This window comes from Rhinolophus sinicus, chromosome 15, assembly GCF_057876585.1.
Source record: "Rhinolophus sinicus isolate RSI-liver-muscle chromosome 15, RSI-T2T, whole genome shotgun sequence".
In the NCBI taxonomy this organism is placed as follows: domain Eukaryota; kingdom Metazoa; phylum Chordata; class Mammalia; order Chiroptera; family Rhinolophidae; genus Rhinolophus; species Rhinolophus sinicus.
In genome coordinates, this window is record NC_142515.1 from 133,014,988 (window position 1) to 133,036,626 (window position 21,639).

Genomic DNA, 21,639 nt, shown 5'->3' on the forward strand with positions numbered 1-21,639 from the left:
TTCTCACATTCAATAGGATTTATTTTCATTTTGTTGATGGTTCCCTTTGCTATGCAAAAAACTTTTAGGTTGATGTAGTCCCATTTGTTTATTTTTTCTTATTTCCTTTGTCTAAGGAGATGCACCAGAAAAAAATATTACTAAGGGTAATGTCTGTGAGTTTACTGCCTATGTTTTCTTCTAGGAGTTTTATGGTTTCAGGTCTTACATTTAAGTCTTCAATCCATTTTGAGTTTATTCTTGTATATGGAGTAAGAAGGTGGTCCAGTTTCATTTTTTATTTTACATGGATCTGTCCAGTTTTCCCAGCACCATTTATTGAATAGGCTGTTTTTACCCCATTATATATTTTTATCTCCTTTGTCATAGATTAAATGACCATATAGGAGTGGGTTTATTTCTGGGCTCTCTATGGATACATTTCTAGAAGCCTACAATCTTTCAAGGCTAATTCAAGAAGAAACAGAAAATCTGAACTAACCAATTACTACTAATGAAATCAAATCAGCAATCAAAAAACTCCCAACAAACAAAAGTCCTGAACCAGATGGCTTCATAGGTGAATTTTACCAAACATTCAAAGAAGAATTAACACCTATTCTCCTCAAACTATTCCAAAAAGATTCAAGACGCGGGAAAGCTCCCAAGGTAATTTTATGAGGCCACCATTGCCCTAATCCCAAAGCCAGACAAAGACATTACCCAAACAAGAAAATATAGGCTGATGTCCCTGATGAACATAGATGCAAAAATCCTCAACAAAATACAACAAAAAACTGAATTCAGCAACACATTAAAAAGATCATACATTATAATAAAGTAGGATTTATTCCTGGGATGCAAGGTTGATTCAATATCTATAAATCAATTGATGTGATATACCACATAAACAAAATGAAGGATAAAAATTAAATGATCATATCAATAGATGCAGAAAAAGCATTTGACAAAACCCAGCATCCATTTATGATAAAAACACTCAGCAATGTGAGAATAGAGGGAATGTATCTTAACGTAATGAAGGCCATGTATGACAAGCCCACAGCTAACATACTCATCGGGGAAAAGCTAAAAGCATTCTCCTTAAAATCAGGAACAAGACAAGGATGTCCACTTGCACCACTTTTATTCAACATAGTATTGGAATAAAAGTCAGATAAGAAAAATAAAGCCATCCAAATTGGAAAGGAAGGAGTAAAACATCACTGTTTGCAGATGACAGGATACTATATATAGAGAACCCCAAAGATTCCACCAAAAAACTATTAGAACTGATCAATGAATTCAGTAAGGTACCAGGATACAAAATTAATATTCAGAAAGCATTGCATTTTTATACACCAATAACAAACTTTCAGAAAGAGAAATTAAGAAAACAATCCCATTTACAATTGCATCAAAAATAAATCAATAAATAAAATACTTAGGAATAAATTTAACCAAGGAGGTAAAAGACCTGTACTTTGAAAATTGTAAGACATTGAAGGAAGAAATTGAAGAAGATGCAAATACATGGAAACATATACCATGCTCGTGGATAGGAAGAATTGCTATGGTTAAAATGTCCGTACTGCCCAAAGCAATCTATAGAGTCAATGCAATCCCCGTCAAAATACTAATGGCATTTTTCACAGAACCAGAACAATAAACCCTAAAATTTATATGGAACCATTAAAAGACCCCAAATAGTCATAGCAGTTCTGAAAAAGAAGAACAAAGCTGGAGGTATTATGCTACCTGATAAAAAACTATACTACAAGGCTATAGTAATCAAAACAGCATGGTGTTGGCATAAAAACAGACACATAGATCAATGGAACAGAATAGAAGAAAAAATATATTTAAGTAATATTTTCTTCCTGTAGTGTTTTTTGCCATCTAAAAACAAAACAAGACAAAACAAAACTTCAAAACAAGAAGGGAGGCGACTAAACAAATTAAGTAATGTGAATTCAAAAGACATAGAGGGTATAATTTGGCATTCTTTAACTGAACTTTGGAAGTTTAACTGTGGTAAGCATTTCTTTAACAGATCTATTTTTAATTAGATAAAGTTATATTCTGAACTAGAATGAAATGCTATTGAGAAGTCTATGATTTTGCAGAGTCTGTATTTGACAAAATAATTATAATTACAGAACTTATTGGACAAGTTTTATCTTGAAAAATATTTGTCAAAAAAATAGTCGGTAACCACAAGATGGTCATGGGGGTTTGAAAATTAATTTGGGGAACGTACAGAGGGATAGTGGATGGGGGGAGGGGGGTTCACACAGTGTGAGGGATATAAATGATAAACGTCTAAGTTTTGCTTGGTCTTGTGCACCTGAAACTAATTAAAAAATAATAATAAATTAAAATGAAAAAAAAAAAAAAAGACACTCTGAAAAGTAAGTGTGAAAGCATTTGGTCTCTAATATGTAGACATTTCAGTATGGGAAAAATTAGAATTGAAAATATGTTCTTCAACAGGATTTATTGTGAGTTACTCCCACCCACTAGACAAAATATTCCCCAGTTAAAAAAGTGCTGGCCTGTAGGGAAGAGTTGATTGAAAGTGTCAACATTTCCAATTTATTGACCACAGAGTAACTCTGAAAAGGATTGCTGGCAATGTTATGGAAAAGTAAAACATAGCAAGATCTTACTGAAAACAATCACTCTTCAGAGGAGCTCTGGAGAATTGGTATTAGAGAAAGATGAGCCTAAAAATCTGATTAATGTCTATAACTATGAACCATAAGTGATTCGCCATCTTACATCATCTTAAATATTGGGATAAAAATTGCCATTGTTGTCATGCCCAACATAGTTTTTCTTTAAATAATTTTATTTGTGAAAATGAGTTTTGAATATAATTTTTTGCATTACCAGTACAATAAAACCAATGAGTCAATAGATATTTTAAAAACTGCATCATTTTTGTTTAAGGGCCCTTTTAATTCTCCAAAGTGTCATGATTTGGATGATAAATGTGGGTCACTGATAGGGAACAGAATGGGCTGGAACAGGAGAAGGATGAGACGGGGATAAAGCTGGACCGATGGATGGATATGTTGGGTCTGGCATTTCCTCGTCACCGCAGTCCAGCAGTGACACACACGCAATTTAAAATACGGGTCAAGAGTGCAGGCGGGAGGGAGGGGCTCCCAACACGGACCCCCTGCTGCCAGCTTACGGGGCGGCAGGAGCAGCGCACGGCCACGCAGCGTGTGAGGGGACAGCTGCTGAGCCCGGAGTGGGTTCCAGGACGGCCTTGCAGCCTCTCGGGACCAAAAGCAGGAGAGGCGACAGAGCAGACTCCCAGGAGCTCACACACGTGAAGTCTCAGGTGGACCCGCCCACGGGAAGCACGTGCGGGGAGGGGGCGGGGCCTCGGCCGCTGGACCCGACCAGAGCGTGGGAAGAGGTGGCAGGGCAGGTGCCATCGTGTGAGGAAACCGCTCCGAGTCCGAGAGGCCGCCGGCCGGGGTCTGAGTCCGCGTTCTGGGTGCGGGGCCGGCGTGGGCGTGACCGCGTTCTGGGTGCGGGGCCGGCGTGGGCGTGACCCTGCTTAGGAGCCGCCTGCTGAGCAGCGCGCATCGCTGCACAGCGGGTCCCCTTGTGCTTCCTCCTGCAGAACCCGTGCGACGACAAACGGCACAAGGACATCTGGTCCAGGGAGAAAACGTGCGACCACCTACCGAAGTTCCTTGTCATCGGGCCACAAAAAACAGGTACGAACGGTCAGCGCTGCTGCTTCAACACTTTGTTTCTGGTCGTGAAACACGTTGCCACGTGGTGGCGTTGCACTGGGATTGGCTGGGTGGGATGTCAGACCTGGGACACCTGGCGAGGGCAGTGTCTGCATGTCTTCCTCCCTGTCAGTCATGCCTCTGCCCTGAGCCTCAGAGGGACGCGCGTGGCCCGTGGATTAGACAGAAGGACCGAACTTTTAACTATAGGTTTTAAAATTGTTGGACACACGTCAGATTTCTGACAACTTTCAGTTTTTGTGTCATGGTTCTGGCATCTGATTTTTAATTTCTACTTTCTATGGGTTTGCCTAATTAACTCCTGAATTCAGTTATTTTTAAAAAGGGTTAATGCTTGACTCAAACTATTTCACGCTGCATATCAGCCTTGAAGTGACTTTTTCCCAGGGCCACTGCCATTACTACTTTCAAACATGATGTGCTTTTTAATAATTACTGGGTGTAAATATGGTTTGCACTTATTTTCTGATACACCTGAGACTCTTCACATGTTTTCCCCCTGGCGTTTCGTCATGTGCCAAGAACAAGTGCGTAAGAAGGTAGTAAAAGAGAAGAAAAGTACTTCACCAATGAGATGACACTTTTCATTAGAATACCTTGTACTGTCCTCAGTGTGTGACAATTTTATACACTTTGCTCAAGAATCAAAGTTTCTACTGAGTTGCTGTATTTTGAAATCACTCTTTGACCAGAAGCATTTTCATCAGTGAGTGACAAGCATGACATGAAGCAACAGTAATGATACCTAAGCCCGGCCCCCACGACAGTGCCTGTAATACAAGCAAGCAGGTCACTGTAAGGGTTTGGGGCACAATTTCCAGCCTATGAGACATGGGCTGTTGGAATCTCTTCTTCCCCAAAGTATAAACTGTATGACAGCAGGAAAGTGCAGGGAGCAGGGGAGGGGAAAGCAGCAGAGTCTCAGATTCATGGCTCATGCCTTGCCGTTCTTGCTTAAAATGGGCGTTAATTCCCTGTCGATGCTGCTGTAGCAGCGCCATCTCTGGGATGACAACTGAAGAAATAAACAGTCCTCCGTTGTAAACTTGGGTTAAAAATTGAATTGAAAGACCTATCTCCTACCGTTTGTCCCTAGTTATCACTTCCTCTTTGCTCAGCTAGAAAACTAAGGTCAGTAAGGATAAATCTAGTTTCCCTCGTGCTGTTTGTATTTCTAAAGACAGTAACTTCTACCATTAGATTTTAATATTTGACCTGCCAGTTTGGAAATGATAAAGGTTTTAGCTGTGTTGTGACTTTCCCAAGACAAGCAAAGTTAAAATAAAGAAACTAGATGATGCTATTGTACATGCTATGAAAATGCTTTCTTATGTGGAAATGGTTGTGAGGCTTCTAAAAATCCACTCAGTCATAGCAGTGGGGTCTTTCTCTGCTCTCCTCGTGGCTTCTGCTGGCAGAACTGCTCTGTCAGAGGCTGTCAGCCCCCTGGAGGGTGGGTGCAGGGGAGTGGGAAGGACCGGCCTTCTTCGCAGAGCTGTCTTTAAACAGCTTAACCGTGGCCTTGGGATCCCTTCTGATAAGCAGGAGATATAGTGGCCCTCCCTGTATCTGCTGCGTCCTGAGGTGAGGCTGGACGACACGACCGCCCCTCTCTGCCCGTCACCCTGTCCTGCAGGGACTCTGGCCGCTGAAAGCAGGGTGGGCGTGGGGGCAGGAGCAGAGCAGGGCTCAGGGCTCGCATGCTGCTGGAGTCCTGGGGACGGCGAGGCCGCCTTTACAATTCCGGGTCACATGTTGGTGCTGCCAGGATAGGAAAGGATTTCCAAAAGGGTTACATTAGCACAGTAAGTCATGGGCCTTCACTCTTCCAGGAGATGTGTCCCCTTTACCAAGATCAGTGTCCCAGGATGTGACAGGCTTACCCAGTCTGCTAAAACTAAAGGAAGGGAATTGCCTGTAAAGTGAAATAAAGTTCCTCTTAGAGCGTTCCAAGGTCTGATGCCTTTTCCGCCTCCTCCACGAAGCACTTGCGTCAGATACTGGGTAACAGTGACTGTCCAGGGTAGAAAGAAACAGGCGGTGACAGAATCACACTGCCTGTGGAGGAAGTGGGCCGGCTTCACAGGGCTCATGTGTGTATCGCCACCGGCCTGTGTCCCTGGCTGAAGGGTTTCTCCTCACAGTCAGAGGCCGCCAATGTCCTCCCCTTTCTCCGGCCTAGGACGTATGGTTCTGCCTTTCTGTGGCCCAGGGACGACCAGTGTGCAATTCTGTGACCACCGTTGATTAAACATTAGCACAGGCTGCAGAGTGAGGTGATGAAAGTAAATAATTCAAAAACATTTCTCTTTGCCATGGACCTGTCTGTTCTCAACATCTCAGGGATATTAAACTACCAGGGTCCTCAGCTCTCATGTCCCCAAATTCTCTCTCTCTCTCTCTCTCTCTCTCTCTCTCTCTCTCTCACACACACACACACACACACACACACACACACGAGCTCCATTAAGTACCTAGAAAGACCCTGGGGCTGGACTCCGTTCTCTTCCAGCTGCTACTGGTCTCTCACTGATCTCTCTGGAACATTCTCGTTCTTCCTCTCACCTTGCCGCCTTTTTGCATTCTGCTATTTTCAGGAGCAAATTAGGTGCATTCTTCAAAACTGCTGTCACCCCTGCGACTTCCATGTCTGCATTTTTCGGCTTGTCTGAGATGGGTCTTCGCCAGGTTGTCTGGGCCTCTAACCCAGCTCTTAACCAGTTCTGGCTCCTCCAGTTCTTTGTATCAAGTTTATACGACATGATTCTGTATTTGTTCATTTTTAAAGGTCATTTAGGGTTCGTGATTCAGTGTCCTTAGGACGTTTATTAATTTGCGCCCTCACATTTCACTGGGAGCCACCATTCCCTACCTGCTAGAGTGTCTTCCATGCCAGACAACGAGCGGCCCCTTCCATCGGCCCTTAGGTTTGGTGAGCCGCAGAGCTGGGAGGACTGAAACGGGCAATGCCCCAGTACTTAAGGCCCAGCAGCTGAGATGTATTCGAACAAAATGCAGTTCTCTTGTGACCCTCTCTACTCCCAGGTCCCCAGCTGCCCTCACTATTGTCCAGCTAGCCCAGCTGTGTAGCTCATCTCCAGCTCACATAGGGCCGGCAACCCAACAAACTTTCCTGGTCCCACATGTACAAAGGGATGAACTTTTCCAGAGGGCGGCTGTGCTTTGTGAGAGCCGTGCTTTGTGAGAGCCGTGCAGACACAGTCACTCCCTGATCCTTTCTCGGTGGCTCCCATCTGTCAGAGGGGGCCTGTCTGCTACTCTGCTCAGCCTCCGCTGTCAGATGGGACTCCCCCCTTGCCAGGGCAGCATGATCAAGTGGCCCTCTTTCCAGAATCCGGCCCTCCTCTTTGACGCTTTCTGGGAGCACTGATGCTTTTGGGTACAACCTTAGAACCATGTCCCCCTGGAAGCCCTCACTGACTTCCCAAGTCTAAATCACCACTTTCTCGGTACCAGAAAGCACTCTGGTCTCCTTTCATCGTGGAACCTGTCTCCTCATGTTGCAAGCGCCGTTTCCTTGACCTGAGTCTCCACATACACTCAGCAAATGTGTTTCCTCATCAGAAAGTCTCAACAGTCTGCAAGGGTGAACAGAGAGTAGTAGCAGCCGACAGCCGCCGAATAGTTCACTCTTGTTTAATTGATTCGAGTGTAATGTTAAGTGGGGCTCAGGTGTAGTGTGCAGTGAGGTGTAGTGAGGCTCCGGCACTCACCTGACTGCAGGAGGGAGGCCAAACCCCGATTTCCAAAGTTCTGCCCTAGCCTGTCATCAGGCCACTGTCCTTCAGCCAGTACCGATGTCACACCAGGTGTGGACGTAAATAGACTCATGAACACGGACAACAAAGAGACACATAGGCTGTTGCCACATGAAATATACTCACTGATTTTAAGGAAATCATCCTGACCCTGGAAAGAACTGGTCTTTTGAATGTTACTTTTTGAGCAAAAATTCTGCTAAAATAATATGTGTCTCTTCTTTTACTGCCATTTGGATGCCCGCCGCCTCCTCTGTGCCAGGCACAACGGCTCTCTATCTGTTCCTTCTCATGCACCCGTCCGTCATCAGCAACTTGCCCAGCCCCAGGACGTTCGAGGAAATTCAGTTCTTCAACGGCAACAACTACCACAAGGGCGTTGACTGGTAGGAAAATGAAAGTCACGTGCATCCCCAGCACAGGCCCCATCAGAGCAGGGCGCCTCCAGATGTGTGCGTGGCACCTGCGGAATTGCAGGAGAAATTTGTTATGCTCAATTCTACCAGAGTGAATTAGAAATTAATTTATGACGACAGACGATATGTTTAATCAGTGTTGCCTATAATTTGATTTGGACAGTGCAATAATGATAACATTTTTCTGGTAAATTAATACGATAGAATAAAGCAGATTATGGAATAGTTTTCATCAGAATTATTCATAAGGATATTTAAAATTCTCCTTAAGCATATTATTATTTCACTGCACCTAGAATTTTTCTAACTAAATACATAATTTGTTTTCACAATGATGCTTGAGGAAACAAATAAATCAGGCTGTTTTTTTTCTCCTTTGTGACATGTATCTTCATTATCCACGTAGATGGCAAATGCTGTGTTGTAATGAAAGCTGATAGTTGTCATGCAAATAGTAACAAAGCATTTCTAAAACCATACTAATGCTCATCACACAAGTGAATAAAAGGAATATTACTTGCAGTAGATGAATTGTGAATAACTTTTAAATCACAATATTTTCCTAAAACCAAGAGGGAATACACCTGACTCGGGAGCTGATCTTCCCTCTGGGGCTTCTTTCTGACTCTGTGCCAGTTTTGTAAAACAATGTGCCCTGAGGTCCAGTTCCTGGGTGTGCAGGCACCTGTCCCCTTTCAGACGCGTGGGGACCAGGGCAGGACAGGGCCTTGCCAGGAGCTACTGGCCTTCCAGTCGTGGTGGATACGCGTCCTTCCCCTCCGCTGCTGGGACCTCTGTTCTAGCACACCGTAAAATGACTACATGAATTTTGGAATCACAGGCAAGGAGCTAAAAAGCACAGCCACCATTTTCTCTGTGAATTCCAGTGGAACACAAGGTGTTAAGTGGGAATATACATGAGACTCCACTACTCACTCGGGAAACATGGTAACAAATGTCAAAGACAAGACTAAGTGTCTTCTGTGCATTCTTAATCACTCTTGTTTTTTATTTCTAGTGTGTTTGAGGGTTAGAGAATTGATGGGCTGTAAGGAGGGCTGCACACATAATTAAAGCCTTGCACTGGATTAACCTCTGAACATATTGATTCCGTAATCTCCGCACAGAGGAGCGAGCCCACTGAGGCACCATGGTGCCCACTGGCAGCGACCAGCCCTTAATGACTCGAGAGGGCTCTGGTGTGCCCGCATTGCACATTAGCACAAATTGCGGAGCAGTCGGAGGAGGGAACTACACCACGATCTTCTCTTCTGACTCACACTTTAATCTCAATGTAAGAATGTTGCCTGCAAGTGTGCAAACATCGATTTACTATGGTACAGCACTTACCAGGCAATGTGGGGTCATTTGCTGTTTGCCAAGGGCAAACTTTCTCTGGATTCGAGCCCACTCTAGAGGAGGTCCCCGCTGTTCCCTAACAGCCACCTGCTTCCACTCGCCCTTACCCTGCCCTAATTGATCATTAGAACCACAGGGCTCGGGCTGTTCTCACATTCCTAGAGAGGATAGCCACTGTCTCGACTGTTGTAGCACCAGTCATCAGACTGACAGAAATGAGTGTGGAAATATTTGAATGGGCACATGTCCACAGTATGGCAGGAAAAAAACAGACCTCAGGTTAGTTATCTTTCTCTGCCTTCAGGTACATGGACTTTTTCCCAACACCATCCAACGTTACCAGTGACTTTCTGTTTGAAAAGAGTGCTAATTATTTCCATTCGGAAGACGCCCCCAAGCGAGCTGCCTCTCTGGTCCCCAAAGCCAAGATCATCACCATCCTCATCGACCCCTCAGACAGGGCGTACTCGTGGTACCAGGTACGGGGCAGGGGGGATGCTGGTGGAAGCATGTGGTGACCGTGTGGGTGCAAGTGGCACAGACCACAGTGGTGAATACATGCTGAGGGGAGACGCTCAGCAGCTGAACTCAACAGGACCTGCACACATGAGTCAAATGTCCCGTCTGGGCAACCGGGTGGTGACCCTGTGCAGTACGTCCTGGATTGGCGTCGTCTCTTTGTAACACGGATGAGACGCCTGGGAGCCTAACTCTCAGTTCCGTCAATCAGCTGTGGTAAAGCTGGTTTCTCAGAGGTCCTGTCGCTGCATTTCCAACGACCTATCAACAATGTCAAGGGAGAACTGGCTACTGGCCATATTCACATGACAAAACAGTCACTGAAGAAGGAAATAGGCGTGTGGGGGTGGGAAGGGCTGAAGAGTGACCAGATGGTGACTGCGATTGGGAGTCTCTGTCACACTGAACGGAACCCGTGAGCTGGCACTCGGGGGAGAGGTCTGAGCTGGAGACAGGTTCGTGAAGCAGAGGCAAAGCCGCAAAATGTGAAGGTCTGCGGTAGAGAAATGGAAGTGACTGTGATGGTCTCTCCTGCCTTTGGGCACTTGAGAACGAGTTCCCCTGATGAGAAGAAGGTGGGTAATGTGGGGGCAGCTGTGTGGAGCAAAGGGGCTGTGACATCTCTGTGCAGGGGTGCGGTAAAGTTGATCAGAGAAGTGAAACCTCTGCAGCCCTGAGGCCCAGCTGACATTAGTGATTTTGAACTCACGGTGGCAATGACGTACATGGACTGAAATCCCAGTGACACCGGTGCGTGGGTGTAGCGTGTCCTCAGTGCATGTAGAATTAATGCCAAAAGAATGAAGACTAAAGGGGAATTTTTAAAGAGCATAGGAAGACAATAGTGAATTTAATTTTATTTCTTCATCCTTTTTCTTGACTTTTCAAAATTTCTTCAATAAACACAAATTACCCAGCAAAACAGTGATGGACAGAAAAGTAGGACCCTGAAAATCGAGACTGCCAGTGGTTGGAGCTCTAAGTGGCACACTGGGATTGGCAGTAAGATTCCGAAATTATTAGAACCCATGAGTCAGTGTCTCCTTTAACATACAAAAGTGTGCTTTATTCGTTTGATGAAAATTCACATTGCAAAGCATGATAAACTTATTTTTTAACAAATTGTGCCAAAAGCACTGAAATGTTAAGCCTTCATTAAAAATTCTGAATGTTAATACTTTGGGCAAAATGCTGTACATCTTCTTAGCAGAAACCACAGTTACCACTTAGAGGAGACTTATGTGACTTTTTTTTCACATAGATTAAACCATTTAAATAGCAGAGAACCTACTCACACTTCTTCAAGTAAATGTCTTAAACATACACATTTCCAAGGAATTATTTTTTTTCATAATACTTTCTATTGTCATATTGCTAAGAGGAAGGTGTCCAAACTCCCTACATTTCAAAATAATGCCGCTGATTACTTAGCTGGTCCTGTCTCTTCAGTAAACACCGTAAATCTGCCTCAGCTTGTGTAATACAGAAGCGCCTGCAAATCTCACCTGACCCTGTGATTTCTACCCCACGTTTTTATGACAGGCCTCACAGAGGATCAGTCGTGCTATTTTTTCCATAAAATACGTCCATTTTTGACTTCTGGTGATATTTTTATGCTAATTTTCATAATTGCAAAAATGTAAAGTAAAATTTGTGCTAAACTCATATAAATCAGTGTAGAATCGATTAAGTACAATTCCAGACTATGGCTGCTTAACACAGAAAATGTAGCTTTACTGTATTAATGTCCACACAATATGTTAATATTTCTTTGTTCAAGTTATGTAGCTTCTATACATTATGTTAAGTGTATTGTGCAATCTCAATGTACGCAGCGTAACATATATGCAAATACGAATGTCAGTAAATCACGAGAGGACTTCACAGGCTCACTAGTCCCAGCAATCTACAAGTCACTGCTCACTCTTTCACCACTGACCACTTCTTAAGCATTTTTACTCTTTAGTGATTTTTATTTCTAACACACATACAAGGCCTGCTCTTACACGATTGTATCGTGTCCTGACATACTTCCATCCTTTTCCTGCAGTGTCTTCTTTATGTTAAACTTTTAGATATCTTGTAAAATCGACTCATCCGTTCCCTTACCTCACCCACCTCCACTCACACTTACTTTACAGAACTAATTCTCCTAGTTCCCACGTTTAGTTTTTTTCTGCTTATCAAAAGCTCCAACCATTGACACAGATCCCTTCGCCTTCTATTCACAACTAATCTCCTGGTCTCCCTATCACGTCAAGTAATATCTACCTCTAGCAAACACATGACTTTATTACAACATGCAAAGGTTGTTTTCTTTCAAGGTCGTGATTATGTCACATCTTTTTATCTCCAGACTCGACTGTAGTTCCTTGGTCTGGTAAGGAACTTATTGAATGCTTATGAAATTGTACTGATTATTCAATTCATATCTCATTGTGTTGGGCTCTTGTGCTTGACCAACAATGGTGGCAGGAGGGACCCAGAGGATCTCGTACTGAAAAGTAGCAATGAGGCAGTATTTGGGAATTAGCAGGTGTAGGCAATCAGGAGAGTGGAAGCAAAGGGCCATGGGCAGTGTCAGCATGAGTGCGACACCTGAGAAGCATCAGGGATAGACACGTGCCCCTCTGTCCCCATGGTGCCTACAGGGTTTTTGGAGGAAGGTCAGAAGCCACAGGAACAGCTGTGAAGAAGCCGTGAGCTGAGTAACCTGTGAGCCTGCTCCTGCCAGGTGCCTCTCTCCTTGTCACGGTGATCCACCTGGTCTGTGACACCTTTCCCTTCTGATCAGACCCATGAGAAAATGCCTGTGTTCGGCCTCTTGTCTTGCACACAGACGGCTGAGACATGAAGATGACGGCAAGCGTCCGTACACACTACTGCTTGTGCAAGGCTTGTGCTCAGCGATAGGCCAGGACCTGGCTTCAGTGCATGAACTTTACGCCAGAGTTTTTATTCTAGAATCAATAAATCATTTTTATTACTTTTGTGAAATAAAGGAGGCACGTGCGTGCGCGCGCGCGCACACACACACACACACACACACACACCTATACACACATGAAACATACATGAAACACACATGAACCTGTGCAGGCATAGAAAAAATTTCATTTTATAATTGACTTCTTTTATTAAAGCACCAACGGTCCCATGAAGACCCAGCTGCCCTGAGGTTTAATTTCTATGAAGTCATTACAACTGGACATTGGGCCCCGTCCGACCTCAAAACGTTGCAGAGGAAGTGCCTAGTACCCGGATGGTATGCAGTCCACATAGAAAGATGGCTGACTTACTTTGCCGCTTCTCAGGTAAGGTCCTGACATTTGTTGCCTCTGTGTATTATATCATGATTGTGTTGCACTGACAAACATAAAGTATGAACTGACTTTGCCACAGACAGTGATCACTAGTCAGAGGGCATCGTCCCGAAGGCGGTAATGTGGATCTTTACCTTTTCAATGTCAATAATAGTATTAACGTGCGGTTAGGAGCCTGTGACACATCCTCGGGGGCTCCTTTTGCACACTAGCCAGTCGCAGAGTGGTGAGTCCTCACACAGGACACACCCGTGAGTCATAGGCAACATCTCGTAACTGCTAGCAGAGCAGCCAGCTCCACAGGGTGTTACAGAATGTGTGCAGATGTGCATGTGTCATGGGGCGTCTCACAATGAAACAAGGAGCTCATGCACTAGACCGTGCAAATGGGAAGTGCTGTCACAGCTATAGAACGTGGGCTAGAACAAGAAATGAGGGTTAGAGCAAAGCATCTGTGTCATTTAGTCTTCATTCCAGATCAGGCCCCAAGTAGAACCTGAGCTCTCCGCCACAGTTTGTAAGAATGGATGAGTCATTTCCATCCAGACGCCCACTGTTTCTAAGCCCTGAGCTCCAAGCTTACATCATGGGATTTCATAGGTCGGATAATTACCTGATTACACGACAGATGGGAAATGGTGTTCCCACTGCACTATTAAATCAAGAGAGTTTTTATGTTTATTTCTGGCATACAGTCACGTTCCATAAGGATCCTAAGTCCTGCCGGTGGCAAGTTTTAATTGTTCATTTGGAGACCTGGGAATAGCAAACACTACAAAGTGTCCTAGGTCCCGCGCGACCGTCCTGCTCACGTGGCCTCGCTGCCCACAGCATGCCGGGGCGAGGGAGGCAGCGCGGCCTGTTTAACTCAGTTTTGTTCTTCACACAGTGACTCTTTGACTTTTCAGTTGCTAATTATTGATGGACAGCAACTGAGATCGGACCCAGCTACTGTGATGGACGAAGTCCAGAAGTTTCTGGGAGTGACACCTCATTATAATTACTCCGAAGCGCTCACGTGAGTCCATTCTTGTGCTTGCTTCTGTTCCCATCATTTGCTGTCCTAGGCTGTCCCTGGTCGGCATGTGTACACCACCATTCACACTAGCTGTGAGTTTATACGTCGTTTTGCTGGTTACACAGTCACAGCAGCTCCTCACCAGCTGTATGCGATTCCCTTCTGAACACCAGGGACAATGCATCTTCGAATATTATCTTACAGGCATTTTATTGTGTCATATTTACCTTTTTGTGAGCTTCTGTCACATAGAAGTTTTGCTAAGCGAACTCTTTACATGCCCAGGTTGTACAGAAAGTGTCCTAGGAGTGGAGCTTACAGAGGTGAAAAGGTCTGGTTGGGAAGAAAGCGAGTGGTATTTCAGGCAGAAGGGGAACGGGGTATATACATGCTTGGTCCTGTATGGATTAAATTAGGTAACAAATATAATCTCCTGTAATGTCCCAGTGACTCACTGCTGTGTGACAGCCCACCCCAAACCTACCAGTGTACACCACAGCCTCGTCATCGCCTCATGGGTTCTGTGGGCTGGGGACTGAGAGAGGGCACAGGGCTATAAATGGGGACGACATCAGTGTCTGGGTATGACGTGGACAGCAAGGGGCTGGAATCTTCTGCAGCCTTCTCTTTCCAAGTACAGGTCTTTTACTTCCTTGGTTAAACGTATCCCTAGGTATTTTATTCTTTTTGATGCAATTGTAAATGGGGTTGTTTTCTCAGTCTCTTTCCAATAATTCATTATTTGTGTGTAGAAACATCAGATTTATGAATATTAATTTTGTATCCTGCAACTTTAGTGAATCCATTTGTTTGTTCTAACAGTTTTGTGGTGGAGTCATGTGGATGGATTTGTTGAACCATCCTTGCATCCCTTTAATAAATCCCATTTGATCATGGTGCATGGTCCTTTTAATGTATTGTTGAGTTTGTTGAGGGTTTTTGCATCTATGTTCATCAAGGATATTGGCCTGTAATTTTCTTTTTTTGTGGAGTCCTTGTCTGGCTTTGGTATCAGGGTAATGTTGGTCTCGTAAAATGTGTTTGGAAGTTTTTCCTCTTCTAATTTTTAGAAGAGTTTGAGAACGATAGGTATTAAATCTTCTTTGAATGTTTGCTTCAATTCACCAGTGAAGCTGTACAGTCCTGTGACCCGACCCATATATCGTGAATGTCCTTACACTTGATGTTGTCCCAAAGGTTTCTTAAGGAATCTTCACTTTTTAAAATTCTTTTTTTTATTTTGCTGCTCTCTCATGAGTCCCGTCGCTTTGTCTTCCAGCTCATAGATTTGTTCTCCTTGGCCCAGGCTGCTGGTCAGCCCTCCCGTGTGTTTCTCAGTGGTGTTATAATCTGTGATGGATACTTTGTTATGTTTCCTTTCTCCCTGTTGAAATCCTCATTGTGCTCAGCCATTCCTCTCCCTGTTCGGCGAACAGCTTTATGACATTACTTTGAACTCTCTATCAGGTAGACGGCTTATCTCTGTTTCATTTAGTTCTATTTCTGAGGTTTTGTCTTATTCTTTTGTTTGGAACCTATTCCGTTCTCTCCGCATTTCACCTAACTCTATGTGTTTGTTTCTGTGTATTAGCTAACTCAGCTAACTGCCCCAGTCTCAAAGGAGTGACATTATGTAGGAGATGCCCTGTGGCCCAGAAGTGCCATCTACCTATCCAGAGCCAGGTACTCAGGGCTGTCCCCTATGCGTGCTGCGTGTCCCCTCCTGCTGTGCCTGGGCCATGACTGTGGTGTGAGGATGGGCAGAGCTCTCCCCAGCCCAGCTGTGCCATGTGGCCATGGGGCCATGGAAGGGGGAGCAGAATTGGGGGACAGGTATTAGCAAAATGGAGTGATGGTCCTACCAGTGTCTCAGGCCACACAGAGGGACCCAGCCAGGCCCTGCCTCTTCGGCAAACCCTCCCAGGCTGCAGGTGGGTCTCCTTCCTCTGTGTTCTGTGCTGGTATCAGGTTGCGGGTCTGCACAGGAGCCCTTCAGGAGTGGGTTTTCTGTTCCTACAGTGCTGTTGTTTTCCTGGACATAATCCTAGTAGGTTTACAAAGCCAGTGTTTTGGGGCTCATGTCTCCTGTGCAGGACCTAAGGGTGGGGTGCCTGCTATGGAGCAGAACCCCACACTCCCCGGGATGGGTGCCTTGCCTATGAGGTCCCTCCTGATGGTACATCTCCAGGTGGGGTGCAGGCTCTCCCTGGCAAGACCATGACTCTGCCCGTCCTTCCCATCTGGGCACGGCCCTTCTTGCCTGTGCAGGGGAGACTCTGTCCCTCCAGCTTTCAGGCCCCGTTCAGAGGGTCTCATTCCACATGTGGATTCGCTGTGTCCCTGGGAGGAGTGAGTGTTGTCAGCATCTCCCTGCTCCAGCACCTTGGACCTGAGTCTCTTCACGGCCTCACCCACATATCTGGCTCAGCGCCAAGCTCACCAGAGGAGACCTTCCCATAGGCTTTCTCACCATGTGATGGCTCTGTTCTGTGACATGTCGGGAGCACTGGGCCAGGAGAGCCAGGCCCTTCTCTGACCCAGCCTTGCCAGACACAGCGTCACTTAAGCCACATTTCATTGATCACAGCCAAGTCACTACAGCCAGCCCAAACCCAAGGGGAAGAGGGGAGGGTCCCCCACTGGAAGGGAGGGTGAGGGCACCCTGCAGAAGAGGCTGTGGGAGGGGGTGAGAGCTGCAGTCATCTTGGGAAAACAAAGCCATGTGCCTGGGCAATTGAAAGTGGAAAAAAGGTAAAGAAACGAATAACAAGCAAAAACAAAACCTCCAAGCAGCCACAGCACATTTTAAAAGGGCGTGTATTCGACGCCCTCCAGAGGCCTGATATAAAGCCTATTAAGTTTCAGACAAAAGTCTAAGAAGCCTGATTGTATAACTTCCCAGTTCCCAGCAGATGATCATCGGCAATTAGACGATTAGAGAGGGGGCTGGAGAAACAGGGAAAGCAGGAATGCGACTGGGTTCTCCCTCCTGCACCGGAAGCAGCCCTAATGCAGGGTTAGCTGCCCACGGCGGCGTTAGCACGGCAGGCAGGCCGCTGGTGCTACAGGCAGGGGGCTCCCGGACACGCCCACGGGACACGCCCACGGGACACGCCCACGGGACACGCCCCACAAGACACGCCCCACAAGACACGCCCCCACGGGGCACGCCCACGGGACACGCCCACGGGACACACCCGCGGGACACGCCCCATGGAATGCTGCAGATGAGGGTGGGCATTCATTCAGGGAAACAGTTCCATCCTGTTTACTGCAAATATTGCTTACGGTTCAATAAACCTGTAAAATCCTACTTTGAAAAAAGAGATTACAAACAAGTACAAAATATATGGTTTTTAATATGCCTCCCACTTCACAAAATGAATCACTACCGTGCTGCTCGGTGTCATAGAGGAGGTGGCATGGCAGCCAGTGGCTGTCCTGCAGGTTGTGTCACAGGTGTTGGAGGGAGGCTTTGCATCTTAATGTCACAGTGTCATGTCCACCAATACGAAGCCATGAAACCACGGACTGCTGTCACTTAGAAAGAAGAAATGTCCTTTGTGGAACTTCAGGGGCGTGGTCAATGCAATAAAGGAAAGCAGGACGCCCAAATCACGTGGACGTCAGGTTAGAACAACCGATGCAGAGAACGACCTTCAGTTTTCTGGGAGGTTCTCCTTCCGCAGGGCGTGTGAGCAGGGCCTCAGCCGCCACTGTGGCGAGCGCGAGGTGGTGGCAGCCCAGCCTGAGGGCCCCACCCCAGCAGCAGCGGCTGTGTTGCTAGAGCTGTGTGTTCCCTTGATGCAGTTAAACGTTCTCATGCTGAGGCAGGAAATGCTGTCGGGGCGCTTCCACACCTCGTTTAGCGCAGCAGACCGAGTGTCCTCTTGGGGACTGAATGAAGACTTGAAGAAGGAACAACAGGCAAAGAGCAGATTGGAAAGTCCAGGTCGGCGAGGACTCCGTGCTCACGCTGTGCATGTACCCAGTAGGGGTGTAATCTTAATTGGTGACGTGGACAAGGCCGAGCTGGGCTGCAGGAGCGTGTCCCTGATGGTAGGCTGGGCAGAGACCTGAAGGACGTTCCGTCCCGTGTGTGCAGCTCACGCGTGTGCAGAGGCACTGGGCACCAGCCAACAAAATATCCTGCAACTAATTAACTTCACATCCCAGGCAATTATGCCTCATCCTTTGGAAACATCTGCTGAATAACAAAAATGCAAACGTTTCACTGTTTTATGCAAACAGCAAACCCCCTAGAATAAATTTACCATGTCCCGTCTTGCTTGGCTCCTTCTTTCCTCTTCCTGTCTTATTGCCGCAAAATGGAAATGCTCACAGGCTTGAATATAAACAAAATAATTAGGCCACTCCTCCTTTCTTCTGTAACTTTGGGCAGCCTGGGAAGCAAAATGGTATTCGAATGTTAAGAGTACAGGGACCTGAATTGTCCACGAGGGTCAGCTGCCTTCAACGAAACAATGAAGAGGCATCCACTGTGCCAGCCCCGCCTTTGCACAGCCTGTGCCTCATGTCGTCCAAAACACATAGAATGCCTTGTATTTTTACACTTTCAATTTTCTCCTTCAAAGGTATAAACATTTTGAACTGTAAAAACACAGAATTTTCCAAATTTAATTCATGTTTATATTCACAGAATTATATTTACATTACACTCAGTCACTTTAATATATACCATTGAATGCTTTCAAAGAAATCTAGTAATATATTTTGACAGGGAAATCATATTAGTAAGTTAATATTCTAAAGGTCCTGTATAGATGGATTGTAGTTTTGATGATTGGACCTTGATCTTTTATGGATGCATAAATAAAATATGGAACTTAGGTTAATAACTTCAACATAAGATTGCACTAAAGATGTTATGTGTTTTTTTTATCACAGTAGAAATATTAAAAAATATATAACATATAGTTTATTTAATCTCAGTTAGACTCTCTCAAGTCAATTTGATAAATATCTATAGAAGTGAATTAAGCTGAACCAATGGACAGACACAAGTTCATTTTCCTCAACGCATTGGTGAGGCTATCTCACTTAAACATTGGTATACACTTTGTAATCATTTTACTCTTTATAATCACTTGTATGTTCTGTCATTTGCAGGTTTGATCCCCAAAAGGGCTTTTGGTGCCAACTACTGGAAGGAGGAAAGACCAAATGCCTTGGGAAAAGCAAAGGCCGGAAATACCCGCCCATGGGCCCGGAGGTAACACTGCCTGATTTGGAAAACCCTGTTTCAGAGCCAGTGAGAGCACTTTGCTTCCTCTTCTGCTTCCTCTGCTGTCAATAGTTTTATGTTTAGAAGACCGACCGACTGATGGTGATTGGTAGATACTGCAGAAACCATTTGCCTTTCGGATGCCATAGAAACGTCAATGCTCTCTTGAGAGTGACTCCTGCCCAAATGTGTGAAGCACTTACAATGCTTACGGAACAAAAATTTTAGATACAATATGTAAGCATCATATCGTGTTTCCCCGAAAATAAGACCTAGCCGGACAATCAGCTCTAATACGTCTTTTGGAGCAAAATTAGTATAAGACCTGGTATCATATCATATCATATCATATATCATATCATATCATATCATATAAGACCCAGTCTTATAGTATAGTAAAATAAGACCCGATCTTATATTAATTTTTGCTCCAAAAGACACATTAGAGCTGATGGTCTGGCTAGGTCTTATTTTCGGGGAAACACGGTAACAAAATGCTAACTAAACACACGCACCCAGGGCCTATACCATGTGGTCCTGACTCAGCAATGGGAGCAAAGCCTTCTGCTCACAGCTTACAGCACACAATGTGAGGTTTATCCTGCCACCAAGCAGCGCTCAGACAGCAGCTAGCTGTCTGGCAGTTCAGCTCACTTCTGACGCTACACACCTGCAGATGGCATCCGATCCCACAGGGTACGGGCTCAGCCCCACCAGCTGTCCCCGCCCTTTCAGATGCCAGTTACAAACCCAGGGTGTCACCTGCACATCTGACCCACTGGCTCTAAATCAGAGCTTCCCACCACCCCACCGTGGGTTCCATTAACTTGCTAGAGTGGCTCGCAGCACACAGACAACCACGTCACTTACTAGATCTCCAGTTTATTGTAAAAGGATATAACTCAGGAACAGCAGATGGGAGAGACACACAGGGACAGGCACGTAGAAAGGGCGAGGGGCTTCCAGGCCGTCTCCGGGCACCTCTGGCCCAGCACCTCCACATGTTCCCCAACCCGGAAGTTCTCCCAAGCCTTCCTGTTGGGTTTTAGGTTGGCTTCATCACACAGGCTCGGTCGATTCACTGACCATTGGTGATTGATTGAAACTCCAGCCCTCCTCTCCCAGAGGCTGTGGGGTGGGACTGAAAGTTCCCACCTTCCAGCCACGTGGGCGGCCCTTCCAGCAACCAGCCCTCTTCCTCAGGTGCTTTCCAAAAGCCACCTCATAGCATGAGACACGTTTGTCACCCTCTCACTTAGGAAATTCCAAGGGTTTCAGGCTCTGTGCTAGGAAGGGGACAAAGACCAAATATATATTTCCTTCATAAGTCACAGTCTCACAGGGAAGGTTCAGGATGAAATATTATGAACCCAGATTTCCTACAGGAGGGTAAATACTTATGGTCACTGGTCTGTAAGAAGATGAAACAGCGGGACTACAACAAGGCAGGGAGAGTCTTGATGCTGTGAGGGGTGCCCTGGGGTGGGGACCGGTTGGCAGTCAGCTGAACCTCCCACTGTGTGTCCCTCTCCTAAAGCAAGAGGGGCAAAGGGAGGACGGGGTGACCCGAGTGTTGCTATGGAAACAGAAGGACCGGGAGGTCCTTCAACTAGAAATCTGAGCTCAATGATTTCCAAGGGGTTTCAGGAATCACTTTAATCTGCCAAGAAATCCATGCAATGTTCCCACTACTTCTACAAGGGTCTTATCAAGAAGTTGAAGTGTTTACAAACTGCTTTCAGGAAAGAAACATAATGAAATAACTGGTGATGGATGGTGCAAGGAGAGATGAAGTTGCCTGAAGTCCATTTCCACGGTCTGCAAAAAGTTGCTAAGGAGTTTTAGGAAGAAAGAGACCATTTGTGCTAAAATATTGGGAAGGGCTTCAGAGACGGTGTAACTTTGACCAGGTGGAAACAACGGTGGGCCACTGCCCCCTGAACTTGGGAAAATGTTCACCACTGACCTATCAAGGGCACAGAGCTGTGGCAGTGGGGTTGTAATATGAAGTAAGTGATGCCCAGAGGGAAAAGCCAACTGTAAACGTCCGGTTTTCTAGAAATAAAAGAAAAACATAAATGGTGATATATCTTTGTTTTAATCATTCATCTAATAAGAAGAGCCTGTCACTCCAGCTTTCCTAGAATATAACAATCTCAAGAAAAGATCGTTATAGCAATCTTTATAATAAGACTTTATAATATTTTTGAAGTAGAAAGCTCTTG

The 21,639-nt window shown here is 45.5% G+C and overlaps 1 protein-coding gene across 6 annotated transcripts in view; it reads left to right on the top strand.

The window, feature by feature from the left end:
* The window catches only part of LOC109460175 (N-heparan sulfate sulfotransferase 4), a 281,773-nt gene that overhangs the window by 252,079 nt on the left and 8,055 nt on the right, over positions 1 to 21,639 (top strand). For 5 of the 6 annotated variants that reach the window (XM_074338571.2, XM_074338573.2, XM_074338572.2 and 2 more), the window contains 6 exons: positions 3,620 to 3,716; positions 7,797 to 7,920; positions 9,614 to 9,788; positions 12,972 to 13,142; positions 14,060 to 14,169; positions 19,300 to 19,402. In XM_074338571.2, coding sequence (XP_074194672.2) covers positions 3,620 to 3,716; positions 7,797 to 7,920; positions 9,614 to 9,788; positions 12,972 to 13,142; positions 14,060 to 14,169; positions 19,300 to 19,402 — 780 coding nt within the window. Of the gene's footprint in view, positions 1 to 3,619; positions 3,717 to 7,796; positions 7,921 to 9,613; positions 9,789 to 12,971; positions 13,143 to 14,040; positions 14,172 to 19,299; positions 19,403 to 21,639 lie in introns of those variants that run through there. The other variant, XM_074338574.2, reaches the window with a different exon arrangement.